The 24,867-nt window shown below is 47.2% G+C and overlaps 2 protein-coding genes across 3 annotated transcripts; one reads left to right on the top strand and one right to left on the bottom strand.

The window, feature by feature from the left end:
- Positions 1-34: 34 nt before the first annotated feature.
- Positions 35-2,782, bottom strand: SWI5 (SWI5 homologous recombination repair protein). Its single transcript, XM_054393415.1, has 6 exons — positions 2,735-2,782; positions 2,407-2,627; positions 2,229-2,277; positions 1,608-1,729; positions 1,117-1,211; positions 35-653 (listed from the first exon to the last, which is right to left on the bottom strand). Exons 1-6 carry the CDS (start codon positions 2,780-2,782, stop codon positions 589-591), a joined length of 600 nt encoding a protein of 199 aa, XP_054249390.1. The 3' UTR covers positions 35-588.
- Positions 2,783-4,070: 1,288 nt separating this feature from the next.
- Positions 4,071-23,038, top strand: GOLGA2 (golgin A2). Of its 2 annotated transcripts, none has more exons than XM_054393590.1 (28): positions 4,071-4,142; positions 5,146-5,265; positions 5,642-5,722; positions 8,849-8,983; positions 9,588-9,631; positions 9,766-9,829; positions 10,259-10,318; positions 10,717-10,797; positions 12,535-12,573; positions 13,049-13,111; positions 13,347-13,440; positions 14,093-14,199; positions 14,749-14,807; positions 15,127-15,268; positions 16,288-16,377; positions 16,550-16,657; positions 16,754-16,841; positions 17,315-17,661; positions 18,477-18,590; positions 18,862-19,086; positions 19,350-19,449; positions 19,536-19,624; positions 20,165-20,318; positions 20,460-20,527; positions 21,118-21,220; positions 21,466-21,572; positions 21,748-21,916; positions 22,009-23,038. In XM_054393590.1, exons 1-28 carry the CDS (start codon positions 4,095-4,097, stop codon positions 22,257-22,259), a joined length of 3,150 nt encoding a protein of 1,049 aa, XP_054249565.1. In that variant the 5' UTR covers positions 4,071-4,094; the 3' UTR covers positions 22,260-23,038. The 2 variants fall into 2 exon arrangements, with proteins under 2 accessions (XP_054249565.1, XP_054249564.1); XM_054393589.1 differs by having other exon boundaries at positions 4,095-4,142; positions 19,539-19,624.
- The last annotated feature ends 1,829 nt before the right edge of the window (positions 23,039-24,867 follow it).

The following is a 24,867-nucleotide window of genomic DNA, read 5'->3' as shown; positions in this document are numbered from 1 at the left end:
AAATACTGAGAAATGCAACAGCTGCTTTATTCAGACTGGACACTTCACATTTTGCCATTTACTACAGAAAAGATACAAAATCTCTAGCTACCAGAGCAGGTAAGTACAAAAATGCAGAACACTCACACTTAATCCAGACTTGAGAACAAAAACCCCAAACCACCACTTCAGCCTTCTTCCCTCCCTACCTATAGGGGGTGTTTTTCTTTCAAAGCACCTGTTACATGGTGCATTTGTGTGCCCTCATTTGCATCCATAGCCAAAGCGCTCCTGATGTTGTAAAGAAGTGAAGAGTCCATGAGAAGAGTCTTAACATCAACCCGAATTACAGCCTTTCCAATAAAAAATAAATACCGTTGATCAAACAGCAGACACAATTATCCAAAGTTCTACACCTCTTTCCCACAAGCAGAAAACAGCTGATAGATGCAGCAGCTGTCATGTTCCAGAATTTCTTGGAAATGAGGCTTTTGACCCATACTCTGTTGCATTACATACAATTCTGCATACATACTTCCAAGGCCAGTTCTAAACTTGTAAGACACAGAAACATAATGGCCCAGGATGTATCAGTCTCCAGGCTCCATGCTAGTCACTAAGCTCCAGGTCATACTTGGGGTAGAGCTCCTTTGTAGTAACCCCTCGGATAACAGCTAGAAAAGAAACACAATTGCTTTTGTTAGCCACAGATCAGGTCAGTCAGAAAACTGCTGTCGTCCCATTAGACCCTACGTAGCTCATAGCACTTCCCACAGCTAAGAAACCAGTCCAAGGTTTTGCAGCTATGCTCCCCACTTGACTCAACATTTTTATTTTTTTTTAAGCAGATGAAGAACAAAAATTACTAAGACTTACGATTTTTTGGGAATCTGCAACACAGACTCAAATATTAGGTAAATGACAATTATTTCACATGTTCAATTCCAAATCCAGCTGAAATCAGAATACATCCCAAGAAAAAAATGACAGAAGCATTTGTGCTTATATGAGTGGATGGGTGATAGAAGCCTGAAACTGAGGAATTTTTAGAAGGATCTCTGCCTTCATGGCACAGCAGCTCCTGTCTACATAAAAATACTGAGTAGGAAGTTCTTCAACAGCTTTGCCCATCCTTACCCAGCTTGCCCAGCAGCATCTGTCCAGCATCTTTAATATCATTATACTCATGGAGTAGAGAGATATGCTGATTCAGTTCCTCCAGGTTGTAGCCCCTGTAACAGTGAAACCACAAAGGTCAAAAAAACCCAGAGAATGGTTGCTGCTGCTGCTGACCTAGCATAGCAAAGGGTATTTGACATACCCAGGCCTGGCATGTCAAAGCAGAATCTGAAGGCAGCAAGCACACTTGCTGCAAGTCATAAACATGAAAACTACAAATAAACAGATCCTCATGTTGAGTGTTTTTTACCACACCAAGACTTACAGAAAAAAATAATCAAACCAAAACCCCCAACAACAACAATGCACATGAATTCTCAGAATCAAGTAGAAGCAGGAGTAGGCTGCAGTAAATTCAGCTTAGCTCTAACTCATGGACCATATTTTGTTTTAAAATCTAAAAAATAATCGAGGTGTCACAGTGAACACTGAGCTTGCTGAGGACATACTCTGACAGTAATTGTGCAATTTCCTGGTCTAGAGCAAGGTCTTTCTGTTTCAGCTCTTCAATTTCATATCGCAGGGCTTCTTCGCTGGCTCCATTAGGTTGACAGGACCTTGGAGATGGGATCTGTTGATCACAGAAGACATTCAACATTAAGTCAGCTCTGGATGAGAAGCTACAGCACTGGAGACTCCTAATCAGAACATGCTGTGTGTCACTGGATTAAAAAAAAAGAAACATAGAAAAGTAACCCCCCGAAAACTCTCGGACAAGTCAGTGAGGAAATTCAGGTGAAATATTTATTAGTTCATGTAACATTAGCCTTTTCCCTATCTACTCTACAGCATGCTGTAGACTTAAGAGTGCAAAGCAAAAACAAAAATCACAACTTGGCTCTTCAGAGGAACGCTGGTGTGATGAGGGCTAAACCGCGGGCCCGGTAGGGACTCGGGCAAGGAGCTCCACGAATGAAGAAGGCTCCCGCCGTGCCAGGCCGAGCCGCAGCAATCGGGCGAGCAGCTGCCGGGGGGAATGGCACCACCGTCGCCGGGAAGGCCCCGGTCCCGCTCTCGTGTGGAGCCACTGAGCCGGGCCCACCTCCTCCCTAGTCTAAGCGGGCACTAACCGGAGACTTGAAGCCCACAGTGTCGCTCGGCCGGCCGCCACCGGAGCTCCTGCCAAAGAATGGGGGCGCCGCGTCAGAGGCCGAACGCCCCCGCGGCGAGGCAGGGCCAGGCCGCGCAGCCTCAGCGGGGCCATAAGCCGCGGCGCAGCGAGGGGGCAGAGGGGAACCGGCTCACTACCTCTTCCGCAGCGCCCGCCGGGGCGGCTGTCGGGGCGGGCCAGTGCCCGCGCCCAGCGAGATGTCCTCGGCCAGCGCTGCGGCTGCCTCCCGCCTGCTCGGGTAGCTCCGCGCGGCACGCCAGGAGCCGTGGGCGCCGCGGAGCACGCCGGGAGCTGTAGTTTTCCCCGACAGGACTCGACGCGGCGGACAGCGCTGCAGAACAAAGTTCTCGATGTAAAGCTGCAAGTAACATTAAGATGGGGCAGGACATAAATGTCCTGCATCCCCAGCAGCATGGGCAGCAGGTGGAGGGAGGGGACTAACTCTCTGCTCTCGTACGACCCCACCTGCAGTGCTTGGATCGAGCTCTGAAGTTCTCGGCACAGGAGAGACATGGACGTGTTCGTTGGAGCGGGGCCAGAGGAGGCCACAGCAATGACGCGAAGGCATGAAGCGCTCTGCTTTGAAGCCAGGCTGAGAGAATTGGGGTTCAGCCTGGAGACCTTCTGGTGGCCTTTCAGTACTTAAAGGGGCTGATCAGAAAGCTGTGGACAGACTTTTTAGCAAGGCTGGTTGTGACAGGAAAAAAGTTGAGAGTTTTAAAGTAAAGGTGGGTAGATTTAGACTAGATAGAGGGAAGAAATGTTTTACACTGAGGGTGGTGAGACCCTGGCCCAGGTTGCCCAGAATGGTGATAGATGCACCATCCCTGGAACCACTTCAGGTTAGATTGCTTGGGCTCTGAGCAACCTGCTCAAGTTGCAGATGTCTGTACTGGCTGCAGGGGATTTGGACTGCATGACCTTGAAAGGTCCCTTCTAACCCAAAACATTCTACAATTTTATCATGATTATCCCAGTTACTATGGTAACTGGTTATTACACTCCATGCTGTCACAGGCGGCCTCAGAGCTACCTCAGCCCTGAGGCAGCAGCTGGGAGAAGGTCTGAGAGAGCTCTAGGGACCCACAGAGCCACTTTTTATTATTTTTGTAGGGTAAATCCACAGCCCCCAAGCTGCTGGCTGCTCCACCAAGCCTGCATGACTGGAGGAAGTGCTAGCTGAGAGGCCAGTGCAGGTCCTGGGTCTATGACCATATGCCTTGGAGGCCCCAGCCCCACTGCCAGAACCTTGCCATGGAAACCTGATATAGCTTCTTGGACCGGTGTAGAAGTAATCCTTCCCGTGGCTCTCTTGGCCTGGCTGGCAAAGGTAAACTTGTCCCTCTGCAGTGCCAGGCGCTGGCAGCAGCCATATCTGATTCCCTGGACTGACCACACAAGCCAGACTCTGCTGTTGCCGCAGTTGGAAGGTCAAAGCACTTGAGAAAGATGTCACACACCAGCAAAACCCAAACGGCTATGCTAGCTGTGACTTCAAAGGCAGAGCCCAGAGAACAGTGACGTGCAAAGATAGAAAGCTATGTGGATTTGTGGGACATGCCCTACAAAGGATGAGGGAAGCCCGCTCAGCGCCCCAGGCTGGTTTCTAGGCGGTGTTTACTCGGGACAGTTGAACCAATAGCGGAGCGCGGAGCGGCGCAGGACGGCTGTCACACGGCGGGAGCTGGGTTACGCCGGCCGCACGGGGCTGGGAGCAGCAGCGGGGCCGGCGCCCCGGCGGCAGCACAGGCCGGGCCGGGGCGGAGCCTGTGACCGCCTCCGCCGCTCTCTGCCGCGGCTGACGTGGCCCGAGCGCGGGGCGGATATGGCGGACGGCAGCAGGCAGAGCAGACTGGCGGCGGCCAAGAAGAAGGTGAGGGGCTGGGGAGGGACACGACGGAAGGGGGCGGCTGGGACCCACGGGCCTGGCGCGGATCGGAGCTTCCGGCTGAGCTGGACAGGACCGGGCTAGGGCTCGGCCCCCACCCCCTTCGAGGGCCCCGGGCCGGGCCCATCGGCCACCGCTCCGCTCGCTCTGGGACGAGGTGCGCCGCGGTGCGGGCCTTCGGCAGCCCCCTGGTGTACAGTGATGCGGCCGGGCCTTCCCCGAGGGAGGGGCCGGGACAGATCGGGTCCGGGTTGCCGCGGCTCAACGCGGGCCGCCTGGTCTTGCTTTCCTCCCTCCCCCGGTTCCCCATTTTGCTTTTTAAATTCCCCCTCTCTTATTTTTTTCACCGGAGCGGCTCAGTCTCGTTCATCCTGGCGGGATGCGTCTGTGTGTCAAAGTCATTCGAATGGGAAGGTGCCCTGCAGCACTTCAGGCTTCCATTTTGAAGTCCTGCAAAATAATGGGATTCTTTATTTGTTTCTCCACCTTGTCCCCGAATCCCGCCCGGTGTCAGGGGCTCCGAGGGGCCCGGGTGTTGTGCCTGAGATGAGTGGCAGGGGGTAGTGGAAGGGAACGCTTTACATAACTGCCTGGGACTCGCATGGTTTTGCGTTTAGGGGTTCGGTAACACATGCAAAAATGCAGTCAGACCTCACAGGTTCCAAGTTACAGCTTAATAGAGTGGCTTTCCCTGTGCAAAGTGGATATGATTTAAAAATCACTTGTAAATTATGTCTCTTCTTACTTCACAGTTATTCCAGGATCAGTATTAACGTGTTACCAAAAGGCTTCTTTTAATCTTTTAGTTGCAGTATGGAGTATCAGATTGTTTTCCAAGAACATCATTAGCTGTTAATCCCTTTGAAGAGTGTTTCTTGTGTCCTTACACTTGATCTGTTTTTTTATCCAGTGGAGTTTTGTGGGGTTTTCTGACATGCTCTTGGAAAGCATAGTCTGCTTGGACTTTAGATTCTTCTTTTTTTCACAGCTGAAGGAATATCAGCAGAAGAATAACCCTGGAGCAACTGCAGGAACAAAGAAGAAACGCAAAACTAAAGAAGGCAGTAGACCTGAGACTCCCACCAATGATCAGCAGCCTCCAGAGAGTGTAAGTGTCTCCTTTCTCTCAGATCATTTGCCAACTCCTTGTTCTTTGGTTTCTCAAACAAAATAACTAGAGCCAGGCAAGTGTTAGGCTGGTTAGTAAGTGAATGGGGTAGGCACCTGTCTTGCTAGTGTTGGTGCTCCAGTAGTGAGCAGCTGCCTCTGCTGGAAGGTGCCTGCTGGAGGCTGGCGTGTCCCAGTGACGTGTCTGATCATACAGTGCTGCCCTGCCACACTGGCTGTGTCCAGAGCTGCGTTTTTCAGATGTGTGCTCCAAATGAGCTGGAGGATGCTGGTTTCTTTGGCTGTCTTTGATTGATGTTTTCTCTCTGTCCTTTTCTGAGCCATTTCTCTTTCCCCTTTTCTTTCGCCTCCTTTAGATTCAGAACATTCTGAAGGTGCTGGTGTCAGACCTTAACCGCTCCAATGGGGTAGCCATACCCTCATTGGACAAGAGGAAGGTGAGGCAGTGCTCGTGTTCCTCGCAGTGACTCGCTCTCCCTACTGCATGCTTTGGGTTCTGTTTATACTGACCTTGGTTTTTGGATGGAGCCTTGTCCTGACACACCCACTGTCAGTTGCTTGAGCTTTGTTGCCCTTTTTATTAACATGGAGCTATTTGTTACCATGCATATCCATTGCTCGTAAGTGCTTGTTTCTTTATGGTTTGTGTCAATGTGTGAAAAAATGAACCATGTCAGAAACTCTTCCTTGAGACAGAAGAGCTGTGAGGAGATCTGGGGTGAGGCAATAGACTAACTGAGCCACTGAGGAAAACTGCCCTAGGAGGAGGCAGAGTTGTCTTGGTCTGGTCTGTTCTGTGGGTTGTTGCTGTATTTCCTAGAGTCCGGTTTCTGAAGGGCACATTTCCATTCCTCTCCAGGCAAGCAGCTACCCTAGTGAGCTGTCTGGTTATTCCAGCTGACCCATTTCATGGCAGGATGCAGCTTGCAGAGGTGATGCACAGTCTGGCAGTTCCATGGGCTTACATATCTTTAAGCAGGAAGTCAGATACTTCCACTCAAGCATTTACAGGCTTGGGCATCTTCATGCTTCTGAGGTATGCCAATATGCAATCAAAATGTGTTCAGGACCAAATGTAAACAAACAGCCTTGAAAGAAAATCTCCTTTTCAGACAGTTATCTATTTAAATAAGGCTAAAATTGTGGTGGTAGCTCAGGGAAGTAAAATTCTGTAGCCCAAAACTTCCTTCCTATTTTCTTGTACTAAAGCTCTGCTTTTCATTTTCACTTGCATCATTTTGGTAGCTTTACTACTGCTTCAGTTTAGTTAAAGTAACTTATTACATTGGCTGCATGTCCATGTGTCTACAGCAATCAGCATGACTGTGGTGATCACGAGGGGTACCAGACAGATGAAGTGATGCCTGTGAGGTGCAAGAGAGTTCACTACAAATTGCCTTTGTGTATCCCTTCTTTCTTTTTGTGTCATAATCCAGCAGCTTTTCTGTCCAGCACACACAGAGTGAACAGAAGAAAGTTCCTCCAGCTGGACCTTGGGTGTGTAGGTTGTGAATCAGTAGAACTTAAGTGATGTGAAGACACGTTGCCAGCTTTTTGAGGGTGCTAGATACGCCTATCCATCAGAAAGGATGTGTTCTGAGTGAAGTTTCACTCTTGTCATGGAGACTATTTTCAGTTAATACTTGCAAGCTCAGTGTGAGATAGACCTTGGAGAAGGAGGCTTGGTTCATATTGGAGGCTGAGATGAAGATGGGTGGTCCAGTGGCATTGCTGAGATGGCATTTGGTCTTGCAAGTGTCTGCAGTTTCAGTCCTGCTTCTGTTTATTCTTTTTTCCCAGTGATTTTTTTTCCTGTTTTCTTAGTATGGAGAGAGACATTTTTATCTGATTGGCTATTATTGTGGATTATTGTGTCTGGGGGTTTAGGGATAATTTGAAAACTTAAATTGCTATATGTTATTGAATAAAGATTTCTCTTTCCAGTTGCCATCTTGTAAAAGTCCTATCAGGAAAACACTCTTCAGAAACTCACTTGATGCTAACAGGGCAGAAAAGCTGATTGTTGGCACTGGAGCTAATGCTGCCACTGGTATCTTAATATGAGGCAAACCCCTCCCATTTCACCCACATCAGCTTTCTTGGCTGTGGAACACAGAAAACCCAGCAAAATAAGAATCTCTGTGTGAAAGCAAATAGGTTCTGCTATATGTTAAGCTGAGCAGAATGATGAACTTTTTATTCTACAGTATTCTAGAGTATTCAAACCTCCCTACGTGTAATTTCCACGAGTGTCTTGCTCCTAACTCTGTTTCCAACAAAGTCAGCTGTTAAAATAGGCTAGGGTTTTGTTTGTGGTTGGAGGTTTTATTGTAAATTTATTCCAAAACTGCTTATTGTGGAGAAAGAAGAAAGGAGTTCTTCTGATTAAGGCACGTTACTGAGTTTTGCATCTTGAAGCATTAAGCAAAAAGAAGGTCCTGATCAGAATAAACTAAGGAAACATTTCTGAGATGCACTGGGACAGGTATTCCTCCTGTCCATTTGATGTTCTATATGGATGAGTGTTTGAACCAATAAATGGCCTTCACTGTTACTGTATTCTCTTTGCTGCTCAATTCATGAGTTCAGTGCTGAGCAGGTAAACTAGGAATGCCAGGAGAGAGATCCTGTGTTCGTGTGGACTGCCAAGAGCATGACTAAAGTAAGAGGGAGCTCTTTCAGGTGGAATAGCAGAGAACTGCAGTGTAGGCTGGAGTGCTGAGAGATGATCTCATTTGCATTGTAGTGTTGTTAAACAGTGACTGCCTGGAGCTGGGTGATGAAACATATTGCCATAAACCACTGGAACACTGGTCTGGGCCTCTGTGGCCCTCTCTGCTGTAGGGATAGATAAAATTATCCATTTCACTGTGGCTAAGCGCTCTTCATCCTCCCACAAAGGCTGGATGAGAACTCACATTGCTGTCCAGAAATAGTTTTTTGTCCCTTGTCTTTTCCATTTAGATTCTTCCAGTCACGGTATTCATGGCTCCAATGGGGCCACAGGCACTTGCTCCTGGCCATGCTGAGTTTGGACTGCTCATAAATGTCCTGTTTCTAAACTTGTGGTTCATGACACGCCACAAATTTCAGAATCTTAGATTCAAGTTTGACTAACCGAGTTTTCACATAGTTACCAACTTGTTCTTTTCCATCTTCACTTACATGCATTGATCTGTGTTTTCTCCAGGCTCATCTTGAAGGTAGTGCTTTGCAAAGCAGAGTGTGACTGCCATCTGGCTTTGCCTTCGCTTGCTTTATGGCAAGTCCTTTGCAGTAAATCCAGTGTGTGAACTTATTGCTGGGTGATGTTACTGGCCCATGCTAAAGAAGCAGCTTTAATTGTGGAACACAAGTTCTTCAGGCTGGCTCTGTGAGAGCACAGATCTGGGACAGTGTGGGTTGATGCTGTCACCTGTTTGCTCTGGGAAGAACACAGATCTTTTTCCACGTTTCTAAATGATTATTCACATCTGTTTGGTTTTCACAGGCAGATCACAAGGTACTGTGTTGTCATTCATTTTGCATGAGGGCTGTAATTCCTGTGGTGTGTTTTGTGACAGGCATACTTTGACACTGATGTCGCCGCTCGTAATGCTGAACAGCTTGCTACCGATGTCCCTGTGCTGTCTAAAAGCAACAGCCTACCTAGTTGTGGTTCTGTTCTGCCTGTTCCTGAAAGCATGCAGCTGACACAGGTTTGTAAATTGTCATGAATATTGCCATTGAACCATTGAACATTGGTTAGTGAGTTCTTGAGAAAGATAACCTTCATTGAAATGACTGGTTCAAGTTTTCACCTGTTAAAAATACTGCACTCTCAATTCTTCATCTGGTCAGGCTGTGAAAGCAGAGAGGCTGCTGTTGTACATGTGGCCCTGCATCCTCCAAAGCTGTTTTCCTTACTTTTTTTCCCATTCCATTAGTAGAAAGTACCTTTAATAAGGAAAAAAAGGTCTCCAGTCAGTTCACTCTGTTTCCTTTCACTAGTTAAACATTCAGTTGAAGCTTTATCCAGCAAAGCAAAGTGTTGATTGTACTGATAAATAGTAAGACCAAACATAAAGCCGGTGCCACCAAAGTTTCTCCATTCCACATACCACCCGGAAGTTGTGTAAGCCAGGACTGAGGTAGTGGGTTTATTTTTTTTTGTTTGTTTTTTCCCCATCTTTCTTTGGGAAGCAGTAATTGCAAGTACAGTGGAACCTGAGCCTGGGTGTAATCAAGCCCTAGTGACACATTCACAGATGTGACTCCCATCTGCTTGTACAGGCGTGTAAGTTTTTGTGTTTAAATCCACAGATTCATGTAGCTGAGGATCATAAAAATGCTTTGGATGGGAACAAGTGAGTATCTCTGATTGTCAAACAGCTTTGCAATAGGATCCCAAAAAGTGGAGGTTTGACTTTTTTTTGCCCTGCCCTGATTTGGGCAGTTCTCTGGGAGAAGTTTTCATCTCAAGGCCTTTCTGTGTTCCCAGGTCTATCTCATCAACAGAAAGTCTCCGCCAGTTGTCTGAACAACTCAATGGTCTGGTTTCTCAGGTACGGCCTTGGTTTTGCTCCACTGGTCCTGTTAATTCCCTTGATGTTTTATAATGGAGCTTTAAGCAGTCAGCTCAAGAAAACTCTCTTCAATCTCAGAAGTGTCTGCGGTCATCCTACAAACAATAATATATTTGAGAGTCGAGAGGCAAAAGGTCCCAGTTTAGGAATGTAAAGTAGGAAGAAAAGTAGAGTGGGATGAATGAACAGCTTGTATTCATTGGATGTAGCGCACAAGAATCTGCGTAATGCACATCAGCTTGTCACAGGGGGAGTCTGCCTCTGCCTTTATCCAGAAATGTCTCTTTTCTGTGCCTGTCCGTGGCACTTCGCAGTGAAAGGTGCTCGTAAGTGTCAGTCAGTTCTTAATCATTAGTGATTTCTTGTCTTGAGGAGTAAAACTGACTTATTTGACTGGTTTACTTCTAGTCTACATCATATGTGAATGGGGAGACTGCTGTTTCTTCCACCAGTATTAAGGAAATGGAAGTAAGTTTTTCTCAGTCTTTTGTTTCCCTCTTCTTATTTGTTGCTGTTGATTGCTTACTGGGACTCTGCTTAGTGCTAAAGAGACTTAATTGAATGCACAGCTCAGATCCATTGGAGGCAGGTATTTGAGGTGTCCAGATTATCAGGATAATCTGGCTTCCATACAACTGCAGTTCTTCTTTAACTTTAGTTAAATGAAGCCCTGACAGGAATGGATAAAATACGTTGATGTCCCAGCTGCTTTTGCTGAAACCATAGATTTAATTTTATTTGGAAAATCTGATTATATCAATTTGTGAGAATTATTTATTTGTCTGTCCTTTTTAATTATTGCTTTTTTTCTTTCCCTCCTCCTCTTCTGCTCCTTCCTTTTTCTCCTGTTTGCATGTGCCCATCAGACACGTTACCAGGAGCTGGCAGTAGCCCTGGATTCCAGCAATCTAACTAACAAACAGCTCGTTACAAAGATAGAGGAATTGGTAAGAAACAATCCAACCAACCAGTCTGACATTGCCTTTGCTGCTCCTCCATGCTCTCTGGGTGTCTGCAGGGTTTTGGGTTCTCTCACAGTGCCACAAGGAAGGCTGCTTACACAGCACTTTGAAAGGAGCAAAATGGGCTGTCTGGAATACCCGTTAAGGGGCTGTGAGGTCACTTGCAAATATATTGGCTTGTCTGAGGAACAAGATACAGTTCTGTTTTTTCCATTTAAGTGTGTTCTGTTGAGCTCCTCATGATAAGCACTCTCATAAAATGGCTATTTCTGGCCCTGGTCTGAATCCCTGAAATACAGAATTCTGGTGCTGGCAGCCGTGTAAAACCTGTTTGTGCAGGTGGTGATGCTGTTCCAGATCTATCAGCAGAGTGAGAGCAACAGGTCTAAGAAGGAGCCTGGGGCCGGTTTCTGATCATATCCTCAGCTTCTCTAGGCACAATGAATGAACTGCTTTGTCCTGTGGCCTGCATGGATTCCCTATGCTGCTTTTCAGCCTTCAACTTCAACGCTGCAAGAAATGCAGCTACAGTGGACTTGTTTCAGTCTGAAAAGAGCTTTTCTTGTGTGATCACCTTCCCATTTTGTTCCTCTCAAACTATACTTTTCCCCAAGTCCAGCATTTCCCAGTGTATCCTGTGACCCATCCTATTTTTGGGTTTGGACTATTTTGGTTCCATTCTTTCTTTTTTGTTTTCTACCTGGGCTTCAGAGGCACCTGGTGTAGTGCACTGGCCACCCAAGATTCTCCTTGTTTGCCTGCTTTTCTGTTTGCCTGGAGCTTTGTAGGGCCTTTCCTTTTCCTGGTTATGTTTTGCACTGGCATTGCTAGAATCGAAACCTCTCACTCATTACCCTTCAGTCTGTAGCCATGTTTCAGGATGCATTGAAGCAGTGGTAGCTTGGAAGGGGAAAGGTACTAATGAGGTACCTGTGAGAAAGCTGCCAGGGGTACAAGAGCTGTAAGTGCAAACTCAGCAGCACAGTTTGTGATGCAGCCTGGATAGGCACCTGCCACTTCTGTCTTCACCTCATCTCTAAAGGTGCTGTGCACAGTCAACAGATCTCTAGATGCTTAGAGTCGTAGAATATCTCATGAAGTTGGAATGGGCACTTCATGCATAAGATTGAAATTGGCTGGGACAGAATTCCCTCTTTTCTTTGCCTTTGGCTCCAGCTCTCTCTCACAGCATCTTTTGCAGAAGCTTGCCAACTGAAGTGTGGCTCTGCATGACTTAAAGACCAGTTGTTAAGTGGGATCAGGGTCCAAGGACTCAGTTAAATGAAAAGACTGGGGGTTTGTTTGATTTTTGGGGTTTTTGTTGGGTTTTGGGCTTTGTTTGGTTTTGTTTTTTTTTTTAAAGCAATTTTGTTGGCTATTCTAATACACCAGGATTACTGCAATTAATTTCATAGCCATGGGATGAAGTTCAGCTGAAGTTGGTGGATGCTCAGATATGGATATAGAGGGCTTTCAGTGGTGGTGTTTGGGAAGAACTGTGATAAGGTATTAAGCAATGAAAAACATACCTGACATATAAAGTATATCTGAGAAAAAAGCCCCTATCTATTATTTATAATAGCTAAGGCTGCTCCTAGTGTTTTACAGGAAGAATAACGGGAATTCCATGTGCGTTAATTTGGTATACTTTATTAAAGTGAAATGTTTCAGCAGTGTGAGAGTATTTTCTCCTAATAGTGGCACATTAATTTTCTTCTGTAGAAGCAGCATAACCAAGAAGCCGTGAATCAGCTGGAGAAGGTAAAGTGTGTCCCATTATTGGCTAGCCAGTGGGTAGCTGTTCCTGAGGAGCAGAACGCAGAGTGAGCTGTGGCATAGGCATGGGGTTTGTGTCTGATAGATTCGGGTTCAGCTGTAGCATAAGGTGGAATATTTTGACTTCATGAGTTAGGTTGGCAAGTAGCATTCTTCTTTGGACTAAAGCTTAAATGCTCAGGTATTGGAGCAGTAACTGGGGGCAGATTACAGTTTAAGTCCTTGTCAGTAACTTGCATGCCAAACACCACCATATCTATGGTAGCAGTGATTGTGCCATGCTGTTGTTACCATTCTAGGGTGGATAAATAACGAAGTAGACCAAATAATGGAAGACAGAAGCATATATTTGAAAGCAGTAGTGTCATTTAGATGCTAGAAGTACCACCAAGGACTCCTAAAACAACAAGAGTTAGCCATGTGCATTTTTGTGCTGAACAGGCATAATTTCTTCATACAGGAAAAGAAGGAGTTTGAACAGAAATTCTCTAAAGAGCAAGCAGCACTGAGGGAGCAGCTGCAGGTAAGGCAGAGCCGCCATTACAGCAATACCACCTGGCTCCTGCTGTTCTCTGGATTACTGACCACTCACAGTTTTTATCCAGAAGCCACCAGTCCATTCCTTCAGGAAAACTGGCAGTCAGTCAGCCTGTAGTTACCTGCAAGAACTCTTTACTGAACTGTCCTTTTGTGGCAGCAGTGTTGCTGCAATTCCAAGCAAAGATGTTTTGTACTGAGCTGATTTTCTTTTTCCAAAGGTTCACATTCAGACTATTGGAATTCTGGTTTCTGAGAAATCTGAGTTGCAGACAGCCCTTGGACATACTCAGCAAGCTGCACGGCAGAAGTCAGGTAATTGCAACCATTCCAGCTCAAGCTGCTGGTTAAATGGGGGCTTGAAGTCACAGGCATGATAACTGCTGGCAGCCATCTTGCAACACTTGCAGACTTCTTAACAAGCCATGCTTGGCACCCTCACTGTGTCTGTCATCAGAACTGCCCCCAAATGGGAGCATGTTAACCCCATGGCATTTGAGGTTCTTTTGTGCCTCCCTGAAGCCTTGTCAGTGCTGTTTGGGCCTCATGACTACCCCAGACTGTTCCTTTCTGACTTCCTTCTGATTCTTTTAAACCTTTGATCCCTTTTCTCTTCCCTCCCATCTGTACAGCTGTCACATTAATGTAAATTTTACGCAAGCCTTTCATTTTGAACTGAATTTGAGCAGTGTATTCAATTAGGAAAAAAAACAAACAACATATTGTCTGTTGTCCTGAAATGGAAGTTTTATCATCTTCCTCTAAAAGTGAGGAAGGTAGGTAGAGCTTCATTGCTCAGAGCTGCTAGTGAATCACCTGCAGAGCCAGGAGTGGAACCAGTGCTCCTGATTTGCAAGGCTCTGTGCTGCCTTAAAAGCTTGATGACTAAAGTAGAAGGTGCTGTTCAGCCAGTTCCAAAAAACTCTTTATGCTCCAGCCTCAACAAATTCTGCTCTGACTTGTTTAGGAGAAGCTGAAAACCTTGCTGCTCGTTTACATTCCTCTCGCCAGAGGGTATCAGAGCTTGAGCGCACTTTGTCCTCCATCTCTATGCAGCAAAAACAGTCAGAGAAGGTAAGAGTCACCTCTCCTTGTGCTTAAGCAGTACTCTGCCTTTGGCAGTTTTCTTGTCACTACATGTCTGCAAAGTGTAGTCCTTGTGCAGAGGAGTGGTGTTAATTAACCTTGTTAATTGTTAATTAACCTGGTATTTTCCAAGATCAAGGAGAACTTCATTCAACTTGCTGTGACCACTAAGCATACAGCCCAGTGGCTGTCTTTACATCTGGCACCCTACCTCATTAGCCTTGCCAGCTCCACACAGCAGAAGCCTTGCTGAGACCTTGTCCCAGGAGGGTCTCCATCATAACAGACACTGGAGTACTGACAATAATCCAGAAGTAACCTTGTGTTAGGTAGTAGCATCACATTTGACAAGACAGAACAGACTTACTCCTGGCAAATTCAGGAGGTTCTGTGCAAACCGGTCCCGAGGATTTTGCTAAAGTTACGATCTTTTCTACTTAACTGATCTGCTAAAGGTGAAATGAAGTATTTTTTTTTCAACATTTTATTTGTTTGGCTAAGGTCTGTAGATGAATCAACAATTTCCTTTTTCTCTAGCATAATAAAGAGCTAACGAAGGAGCGAGACAACCTGAAACTGGAACTGTACAAGCGAAGGTAAGTCACAGAATCACAGAATGTTAGGGGCTGGAAGGGACCTCAAGAGGTCATCTAGTCTAACCCTGCTGCCAAAGCAGTCCCTTTCGCTTGTTCTGCAGAGTAGTGCTACACTTCTTCATAGAGCCACAGAACATAACAAAGGGCAGGGACCACAGATGGTGACTTGAGAGGTTGGATATTCAAATAAATAATAATTAAAAAAAAAATCACCAGATGTGCTGTGTCTGAGATTCTGATTGCTGTGAAGAACTGGATTGTAAATTTCTGACATGGGCATCAGCAGCTGCAGTGATGCTGCTTTGCTTGTCTATTTCAGCAAAAGCAGTGAGGAAATAAAGCAGCAGAACTCAGAGCTGTCGGAAAAAGTTCATTCCCTGGTTTCCCAGAACTCAGCTATGAAGTTGGATATGGAGGATTTGCATAAAAAACTGGAAATGGCTGAGCTGATGATTCAGCAGGTAACTGTAATGCATTTCAAGGCTCTGCTTCTGACAGGGTCCAAAGCACCAAATCTCAAGACATCCTCGTAGTAAAAGGCTTTCAGTGAGGCCTCTGAGGAACAGGAAGCCTGTATCCTAAGGATCTGGAGCAGTAGATGGAAAGACTTTGTGACAATGGTGTCCTAAAAGAATGCTAACAGTATGAGAGGGTGACTGGATGTAACAACTGTGAAAGTACAGTGACTTTTCTTGCTTGCCTCTGTTCAGTATTTCAGTTACTCCATTGTTGTGCTGTCTCAGTGAGAAGCCAGCAGAGTAGGGGTGGTGTTTGTACCCACCCTAGCAGAAGGGGGTGAACTGGACAGTGGCAAGGTGAAGGTCAGGTGGGGAGAGTTAAGAGAAGCAGCTAGTTAGGGAATGTGTGAGGCCAGTGGTTAGCAGTTCAGAGAGCAAGCTTGGGGTTTAGGTGAGGCTCTGAAAGAAGAAACATCTCTTGGTTGGTGGGGTTCTTTAGTTTGTTTTTTTCTTACAATGGCTTAAGTTACCCTTGAAATAAAGTAGAACCTTCCCAGTAGATTTCCCATAAGCTCCTCTTCTGGGAAAAGTACTTGTCTGAACTGAACTGACTTTGCTACTTGGTCCACTGACATGTTCTAGACATTGGTTTTAAATTCCTGATGTGTTCCACAGCTTCTAAGGTCACAAGGTTCTTTCCCTTCTGATCTGACTCTGGAAATGCATAAAGTTTCTGAGGCAAATTGTTTGATTAAAGCCTATTTTCTTAATTTAAAAAAAAAAAAAAATTGGTAGGGAGGAGCTGGCCAGCTCAGCCTGTTTTACATGGCTAAAACCCACACATCTTGAATTGAATATTTTTTTTTCTTTTCCTTTTTTCAATGAATTCCACTGAGTTGCAGCACTTTAAAGAGCTATAGAAGGTTACAACATGGATCATGTGACAGGTCACTATCAGAGGAAAAGCTACACAAAAATGGAGTATTAACATTTTGCTGTAACCTTTTGATTTTTGTTGGCAGTTCTCGGATCAGACAGGGAGTCTAGATGCAAACCAGCAGTTGCAGATGGCACTGGAGGAGAAGGCAATTCTGGAAACCCAGGTTTCTCAGGTAAGAGGTGGTATAAAATATGATCCAAATCTTCACATCTGTAAAGGAACTTGTGTTGGAGAAGAGTGCAGCCTGAGCTTTGCTTTGAACACTGCTTTCTTTGAGCTTTATCCCATAAGCAGTCACTACCAAATTTATTTAGCCAATACTGTTTTTGTTTTATTTTGAGCAGCTCTCTGAGTCCCTTCACCAGCTCCAGGCAGAAAGAGATCAGTATGTAGAGAAACTGAAGGAGGAAGGGAGCGTTTGGCAGCAGCGGGTACAGCAACTCTCCGAGCAGGTAACATCCGGCAGTATCACAGATGCCATTGACAAACACAGGCAGGAGCAAATGCACCAGGAAGGCTGTTTTAACCTTCACTTGTGTGGCTTGCAGGTCCATGCAGTGTCAGAAGAGAAGGAGAAGCACATGGCCCAAATTCGGGAGCTGGAAGCCAATGTGACAGAGCTTCTGAGCAAATCAGGTAGGGCTTCACATGACAGAGTACCAGCTAATTAACTGCCCTTGCTGTGCAGGAACTTCTGCAGCAGGGTGCAAGCAGGTGTGATGCTCTGAAGCTGTGAGAGAGCTGGAAGCCTGGTGACCCTCAGACACCTCTCATCCTAGCAAACAGCAAGTGAACTACTTCAACTAATTGGCCAGCAGGCTGTCTTTGGTGCCTGCCTGACTGCAGTGTCAGCCTCTGGCCCAGGAGTCTGGGATGGCAGGATGCTCTTGCTAGGGCTGTGAGAGAGATGGCAGTACATGGCAGGGGGCTGTGCTTATTTTCGTAGTATTTTTTGCTCTTTTAGTTTCTTAGTGCCCTGTAGAGAGGATTGGATTCTGCAGGTGGTGGTACCTTGTGGGTCATGCAGCCCTAGAGGTTGGGGTGTGCTTTGTGTATCATGTAGCCATTTTTTCCCTTTGGCTGAGGTGCTTTTGATTGCCTTTCCTCAGCAGTTAAGCCCATGGATATTGAGCCTTCCCCAGCAGCAGGGCCCACAGCAGCTGTGCTGGGTCTGCAGGAAGAGATTCAGCAACTGCAGCAAGAGAAGGAGGAATTGCTTGAGCAGTACCAGGCCCAGGTCCGGGACAATGAGCAGCTGAGCCATCTCAACCGGGAGCAGGAGGAGCAGCTGCTGGAGCTGGAGAAGGCTGTGCAGCACTACAGGGAGGAGTGTGTGGACAGACAGCAGATTCTGGAGGACCTGCAGAGTGACAAGGCCACCATCAGTAGGGCTCTGAGCCAAAACCGGGAGCTGAAGGAGCAGCTGGCTGAGCTGCAGAATGGGTTTGTCAGACTGGTATGTCTCTTGTGCATCTTTCTCACTGCTCTCCTTACCAGTGCAATCCTTTTGTAGCACAGATGCAAAAAACTGGCAGAAGCATTTTCTGTCCCTTGTCCTCTAAGGCTATGATGTCTATTGCTGTGCCGGGAGGTTCCCTGTAATTCCTTACTCCAGGTGCTCTGGCAGATGAACCAATATCTTTATCCAGAGCAGTTTCCTTTACCCTGTCATCCCCTGGCAGTCAGGCTGTTTGTTTCCTGGAGTATTCCTTCTGCCCCTGCCCTTGAAGATACTCATTGTCTGTTTCCTGTATTTGCCCATGAAGAAGTAGTTCTTAGCAGTCTGCTCTCTCTTGCTGCTGTCATTCTTGCACATCTTGGCGCTGAATCATTACTTTCACTGCTTCTTCCAGTGTTACAGCTTCTCCCATGGGACCTGTCAAACCAACACATGCTCTGACCACTGATTTTTTTTTTCTTTAGTCCTTTCTGAACTACTCTTGTTTTTTGAATCTCTGTAGCACTGTTTGTGATACTCATACCACCTATCTGCTTTGGAGCTGACAGACTGTATGATGTGCCAGGTCTCTTCTTGGCACTGTACCAGCACTGAGTCCCCTGGTTCTTTCCTTGCTTCCTTGCTCTTCTCCCACCTTCTGAACCTTTTTCTCAGTTATTTACTGCCCTGAACAGTCAATTTCTGGCCCTTAGTCACAGCCCAGAGTAAGACAAGGAACAGCAGCCTGTTGTGCTGAGAACAAGTGTGGTTTATAGAGAGGGTGTTCATGGTGGCTGGAGCAGTTTCCTTACGCAGTACTGTCTGTCTTGCAGACAAATGAAAACATGGAGGTTACAAGTGCCCTGCAGTCAGAGCAACACATAAAGAAGGAGCTGGCCAAGAAGCTTGGGCAGCTGCAGGAGAACCTGGGGGAGCTCAAAGAGGCGGTAAGGAACAGTGGGGTGGCAGGGCAGCTATGTGGCAGTTTGTGCAAACTGCTGGTACCTTTCCAGCCTTTGATGGAAGGATGAAAATTCGTGTTGTAAGGATCAAGCTGGGAGCCTTCCTCCATTATCTGCTGCCTGATGAGGGGGCAGATGGTGGCTCCATGCCTTGTTGGTGGCTTTGAGGAAATGTTGACAGTTTGGATCACGTCACACAGTTCAGCTTTCCTGGCAGAAATGGTTTGATGTCATGGTTGGGTCCTGTGATTTTTAGCTGGAACTGAAAGCACAGGAGGCTCGGGGTCTGCAGGAGCAGCGGGACCAGTACTACAGCCACCTGCAGCAGTACACCATGGCCTACCAGCAGCTGTCTGCTGAGAAGGAGGAGCTGCACAAACAGTACCTGCTCCAGACACAGCTGATGGATCGGCTACAGCATGAGGAGGTTCAGGGGAAGGTGACAGTGGAAATGCACCTGAAAGAGCTGCAGCAGACGAAGGTAATGGTAAAAACAGGGAAGTGGAAAGACAGGAAGAAAAGCACTTAACCACATTAACTACGTTAATTAACTATACGATTAATCAAGTGGAAGTTTGGACCAGGTGATACTTTGCAGCCCCCTCCAACCCAGGCTGTTCTATTATATCCTGTGCAGTGTAGGGGAGCAGAAGCACTTTAGTGTGTGTGTGCTGCCTGAAGACACAGTGTCTGTTTGCAGTCTGGCTTGTGCAGGATTTGTGATCTTCTGCTTCTGTTTTGCAGGAAAGTCTGGAAGCTGTAGCTAAGGAAAACAAAGAGCTGCAGGCCCAGATCAGTCAGTTAGCAGCAGACCTGGATGGCAGGATTGTGCACCGACTAGAGGGTGAGCAGCAGCTGGTCTCCAGGGGAAGGTAGAGCTGGACTCGGGGTACGACCTCAACCTCCTTGTTCACCTTCCTTATCCTACAGGAGATGGAGTTGAAAGTGAAGCAATGACTGAAGAAATCCAAAAATCTTCCTATGTGATACCAGAGAGGTTTGAAAGCCATGAAGAAATGGTGAGTCCTAATGGGTAGAAAAGCCTTTAGGTTTAGTTCTAAACAGGCAAGTGAAATTGCAGGGGGGTTCCACTGAGTGCATGGAGTAGATGCTTTATCATCTGTGCTGCCCATTAACTGCAGTGCAAAAGGCAGGGAGGTGTTAACAGTTCCTTGTGTTGCACTATGCAAGGAAATGAGACTTCTGCATCACCCTTGCAAGATAGGCTGGAAGTATGACAGTGGCTTTAATTATGAAGACAACTGGCAGAGTGGCTCACTAATGATCTCTGTAGCTTGGAAGGCAATTTGGAAATGGTGTTGAATAGGTGGAAAATACTGTGACCAAACAGGTACCCTGGGAGCTGGTATTTAACCTCTTATTTGTGCTGCTTGGGAATGGGCAGTTGCCTCCTGGTTTGGTTACAGGGTAATTGCTTACTTTGGATGCATATCTGTGAATGAAATGGGGTAAACTGTTCCTGCTTGTCTTGGGCTGCACCACTGAGCAGGCTTCCCAGAGGAGGAGTGCTGATGTGCATACTCTGAAATTCTTCTTAGGTCGCTTTCTTGACATCTGTCATGTCGCAAGTGGAAAAGGAGCGAGAAGACCTGAGGCAGCAGCTGGCTAGTCAGAAACAGCAGTGCAGAAGCCTGCTGCAGCAAATAACAGCTCTTAGGCAGGAGCAGCAACATAACCTCATGCTGGGTGGAGGTAAAAATCTGGTGCTGTTTGGGGACAGTGTGAGCATGGAGGCACACCTCAGCCAGCTGTGCTGGCCCCTGTGAAACAGATTTACAGGGTTCATGAGTGTGTCATTTCCAAGGAGGAGTTGAACGTTGCATGTCCTTCCAGGTCCCACTGTGGATACTGTTCCAGTGGAGGTTCACGAAGCTTTAAAAACTGCCATGGAGAAACTTCAGGTAAGCAAAGGTTCTCATCTGCTTTCAGCTCTGCTATGCTGCTCAGCTAGACTGAGATTCAGCATCAAACTCTCCTCCAGCACACCCAGACAAACTGTAGGGGAATAAGTAGCAGATGTTCCATAATAGACTGCTTCCTGAAAAGCAGTCACTGCTTGCCTCAGCACAGGCAAGCTTGCAGCACTAACTCCCCTCTCAGCTCCAAGCCCCAAAGACTGTGAGCGTAAGGGCCTAACACTCAGCTGTGGTCACTTCTCTAAAGAAATAACTGAAAAACTGTCTTCACCCTGCTGAAATGAAGCAGCTAGTCTGCAGTCTTGGAGCCAGGTATGCCCACAGCTGTGCCATCCCAGCAGCGAGCAGGTTAAAAGGCCTTTTCTTTCATCGGTCCCTCTGTTTACCAAAGTGCAGAGATGCTTTTTCACACCTTAGCTAGGGCTCTCCTCTCTGTTCCTTAGTGGCATCAAACTGGAGACAGGTTTTGAAGGCAGCCTGTTCCTTAGGCTCAGACCTGTATGGATGGAGGGTGCTGTGTTGGCATCCTCTGTAGGTGAGCAGTGTCAATGACTGATGCCAGTTTCCTTGTTCAGTCACGCTTCACGGAGCTGATGCGGGAGAAGGTGGATCTGAGGGAGCGTCTGGAGGAGCTGGAGCACCGCTGCATCCAGCTGTCTGGGGAGACAGACACCATTGGTATGTGAGGAACCACCTACATCAGCTGCAGCTTGCTTAGGGTGGCCTTCTTGGCAGAACAGGTCCTCTAGCAGCTTAAGGAGCTGAAGCCTGCCACCCACCAAGCTGTTCATGTCTCCTACTGCTGCCTAACCAGGCTAGAGCTCCAGTCCAGGGCTGGATTCGCTGGTTGTTCATGCTGCGTAGTGCTGTGCTCACCATAAGCCTTGTACCCAGCTCTTGCTGATGCTGCTCTTGCATTGCAGGGGAGTACATTGCCCTGTACCAGAGCCAGAGGGCTATCCTCAAGCAGCGGCACCAGGAGAAAGAGGAGTACATCAGCAGACTGGCTCAGGATAAGGAGGAGATGAAGGCAAGGACTCTTTCTTGTAGCACTGCCCCAGGCAGGGCAGGCCTGTGGAGCACTTGCACAGCCCAAGCTTTGTCCTATTCCACAGCTGGTATTAGCTCTGCAGTTGCTAATTACACGAGGGAGGCAGGGCTGCAGCCTGCAGTGTGGTTCATGGCTTCCCTTTGCTCCGGTGCAGATGAAGCTGCTGGAGCTGCAGGAGCTGGTGATGCGCCTGGTCAGGGAGAGGAATGAGTGGTGCAGCAAGTACCTGGCAGCTGCTGGAGGCCCGGAGCTGCCAGTGAGCCTGAGCGAGGGCACACTGCCCGTGGAGCGGCACAGGGAGCCGAGCACCACCCACGGCCAAGGTAGGGCACAGCCAGGCCCTGTGCTTGGGCACCTGCGGGCTTAGTGCTGGGCATGGCCAGCAGTCACCTGCTCCCTGCCTTCTTCCTTCCAGGGCTACAGGAAGTGAATTTGTCAGATGAAGCAGAGCAAGAGGCTGCTGTTCTTCACCAACCCAGTTCCTCCCCTGTTGACAATAAAGCTGCTCAGCCAGGCCAGGAGGACCCCACAGCAAAGCAAATAATGCAGCTTCTCAGAGAAATCCAGAACCCTCAGGAGAGGCTGGGCTCCCTGCTGGAAAACCCCTGCATTCCCTTCTTCTACCGTGCTGATGAGAATGATGAGGTCAAAATCATGGTAGTTTAAGTGGCACTAAATCTCATTTACAGCCATTTTCTGTGAGCCTGAAAGGACTGAACTAACTTGTATGTGCCCATACCTCTGCTCAGAGCCCCTGGCAGAACAGGTTCTTAAAGTCATCAGGACAGAGGAATTGCATCAGCCAGAACTCATGCATCAGACCTCATCTTACCTGTCTCTTCTGTTATTTGGCGTGCATGGAGTACAGGCAGACTCAGACTAATCCCTGGGAGGCAGCAGGTGCTGGCACTTCACGTGGTCTGGGGGCAGGCCAGGGGAAGGGGATTTCATGACTTTGGGCACAATGACTTAATTCCTTATCCCAGACTCTGGTGCCAGCAGCCAGGTTCACTGCAGTGCCTGAGCAGTCGTTCTGATCCATCACTCATGACTAAACAGCCTCATTCCATCCAGAGCTGCCGAAGTAATTTACTCTGGTAACAAACTTTTTGGACTCTGGACAGGTTGGGTTTGGTTCATGCTATGTATCTTAAACTTCCCATGTTCCTCTGCAGCCTGGCTCTTGCACCTGTATCTGAAACCAGCCTTGAACACCCAAGAGAGGGGCTGCTGGTGGCTGGGCAGCACTACAGCCTCTTTAGTGTCATTGCAGGGGGAAGGGAGCCAGGGTGGCCTTTTGAGGCTGTTTTTGGTTACTTGACAAAGCTTTATGTGATTCTTGGGAGCGGGATGGAAATGTAACTGCACTTTGAAGGATGATGTGTTTCACCTGTATGTGGCTGAAGGTTTTATTTATTTTTAAAAAAGGGGAATAATAAGTAAAAGGAAACCACTTAATAAATATGCTTTGTTTGGAATTTCTGGACTTCAGGGGTTCTAGTGCTCCATCACTTACTGCTCCTCCTCTCTCATTTTGGTGAGGTGTGCATTAGAGAGGTGGCCAAGATCCTGTGCCCTTGTTTACATTCCTGGGACACAGCAACAGTAGAGGCATTGCCTAATTCTAAGGAGAAAACAAACCATGTTAGTAGGAGAAGGTCCCCTGAAGCAGCAGCAAAGCAAATCCCTTGGGTGAGCAGGTGTGCATGTGATCTGCATGTGGATAACCTGCCAGAAAATCTGCCACTCAGGCAAGAGTTGCTTGTTCCTAGGCTGGCTGGTTTCAGCAATGGAGGATTAAGAGCCCTGGCACAACTGTATGCCCCAAAGACAGAAACCTGTGCCTGGAGAAGCACATCCCCTGCTCTGCCCCCCTGTCCAGATAACAGTGCTGCAGGCACAGGAAGACACCAATTTCTGTGTTTGTCAGCAAGAAAAAGCAAGACTCCATTTCTTCTGTGTCCAGGTTGGTCAGGCTTACAGCAGCAGAGTAGAGAGCTTTCTTTTCAGCCAGAAGCAGATTGAGATTGTTCCTTTGGGGGGGGTTTAATGGTTATCTGGAGGTTAACCCCATACAGCAAAAAAAAGCAGAGATGACTTAATCCTGTTACAGATTGACTTTCTGAATAAGCTTACGCAGTTGGACATTGACCAACTCTATTCTGCAGAATTCACCTTGAAATTGGGTCATGAAAGAAAATGAAGAATGAATTGTTATTCAAAACACCTGCCCTGGCCTCAATGCCCTGTTTTTCTTAGCTTTCATGAATGTTTTCATGTAGACAGACTGCTGGCAAACCTGAGACATTTCTCTTGGCTCACATTTCAGATCCAGACCCCAGGTTCAGATTAGTTTTTTACCCCGTTCCCTTTAGGGGTGTTTCCATGATCCCATCTTTACATGGCATGCAGGAGCAGAAGGACTGTCCAGCTGACACACACTTACTTTGAACTGGAGCAACTCAACCACCTCTGCCCCTCTGATTTGAGGAAAAACTAGAAAAATGTTTTTTAAAGACCCTAAGCACCAAACAACAGGGAGGAGCTGTTCTGCTGGAAAGAGGACACTGTCTGACAAGGCTGTAGAGCAGGGGACAGGAGTCGGTCCTGCCCAGGCATTGTAGCTGGTGTCCTCATCAGGCTACACCTCACCTTTGACAACCAGCGGAGCAGAGTTCTAGTTCTGCAAAATAAGGCTCTACTCTACCTGAATAAAGGCATCTTTTTGCCTTCAGTTGTTCCTCAGAACAACTCTGTAACACCAGGGATAGACGGGGAGGGAAAGAACATAGGACAGGGTAGGGCAAATAATGGTTCTTGCCTCAGCTGCATAGAAGCTGAAGTTAGAACACAAAAGAATGCAAGACAGAGCTAGAACACACACAGGAAGGAAGTAGTAGAGATCCAGTCACTCAACCCACACCAGAATCTGCTATGAAAAAAAAAAAAAAAAAATCAAATTTCAAGGAGATTCCACAAGTCCCACAGCCAGCTGTAGCCAAGAGAGTTCCTGGGCTGAATCAGGCAGCACTGTAACAGTGATTTAAGTGACAAACTCCAGCAAAAGTGGTGCTGGAGCCCTACCGCATGGGCTTAAGGGATCTGTGGCCAGTGCTGGGGTAAGAGTCAGGAAGTGTGGCTGAGGGGCAGCAGCACTGTGTGCAGCAGGCGTGCCCAGTTTATACCAGGGAGAAATCCCCCTGCAGCCTGAAAGCAACTTCCCAGGAGGAGCTGGCCCTGACTCCATGCCAGCTACAGGCCCGTAAGACACTGC

Source organism: Indicator indicator, chromosome 28 (genome assembly GCF_027791375.1).
Source record: "Indicator indicator isolate 239-I01 chromosome 28, UM_Iind_1.1, whole genome shotgun sequence".
NCBI classification, from domain to species: domain Eukaryota; kingdom Metazoa; phylum Chordata; class Aves; order Piciformes; family Indicatoridae; genus Indicator; species Indicator indicator.
This window is presented reverse-complemented; position numbering and strand designations above follow the sequence as displayed.

Bases quoted from the DNA above. Each gene is read 5' to 3' on its own strand.
- SWI5 (XM_054393415.1), bottom strand. From the start codon at position 2,782: ATGTCTCTCCTGTGCCGAGAACTTCAGAGCTCGATCCAAGCACTGCAG. The intron at 2,628-2,734 runs GTGGGGTCGTAC...TGTTACTTGCAG, and splicing joins GCTCGATCCAAGCACTGCAG to CTTTACATCGAGAACTTTGT. The intron at 2,278-2,406 runs GTAGTGAGCCGG...ATTCTTTGGCAG, and splicing joins CGGCGGGCGCTGCGGAAGAG to GAGCTCCGGTGGCGGCCGGC.
- GOLGA2 (XM_054393590.1), top strand. From the start codon at position 4,095: ATGGCGGACGGCAGCAGGCAGAGCAGACTGGCGGCGGCCAAGAAGAAG. The intron at 13,112-13,346 runs GTAAGGCAGAGC...CTTTTTCCAAAG, and splicing joins CACTGAGGGAGCAGCTGCAG to GTTCACATTCAGACTATTGG. The intron at 15,269-16,287 runs GTAACTGTAATG...TTTTGTTGGCAG, and splicing joins CTGAGCTGATGATTCAGCAG to TTCTCGGATCAGACAGGGAG.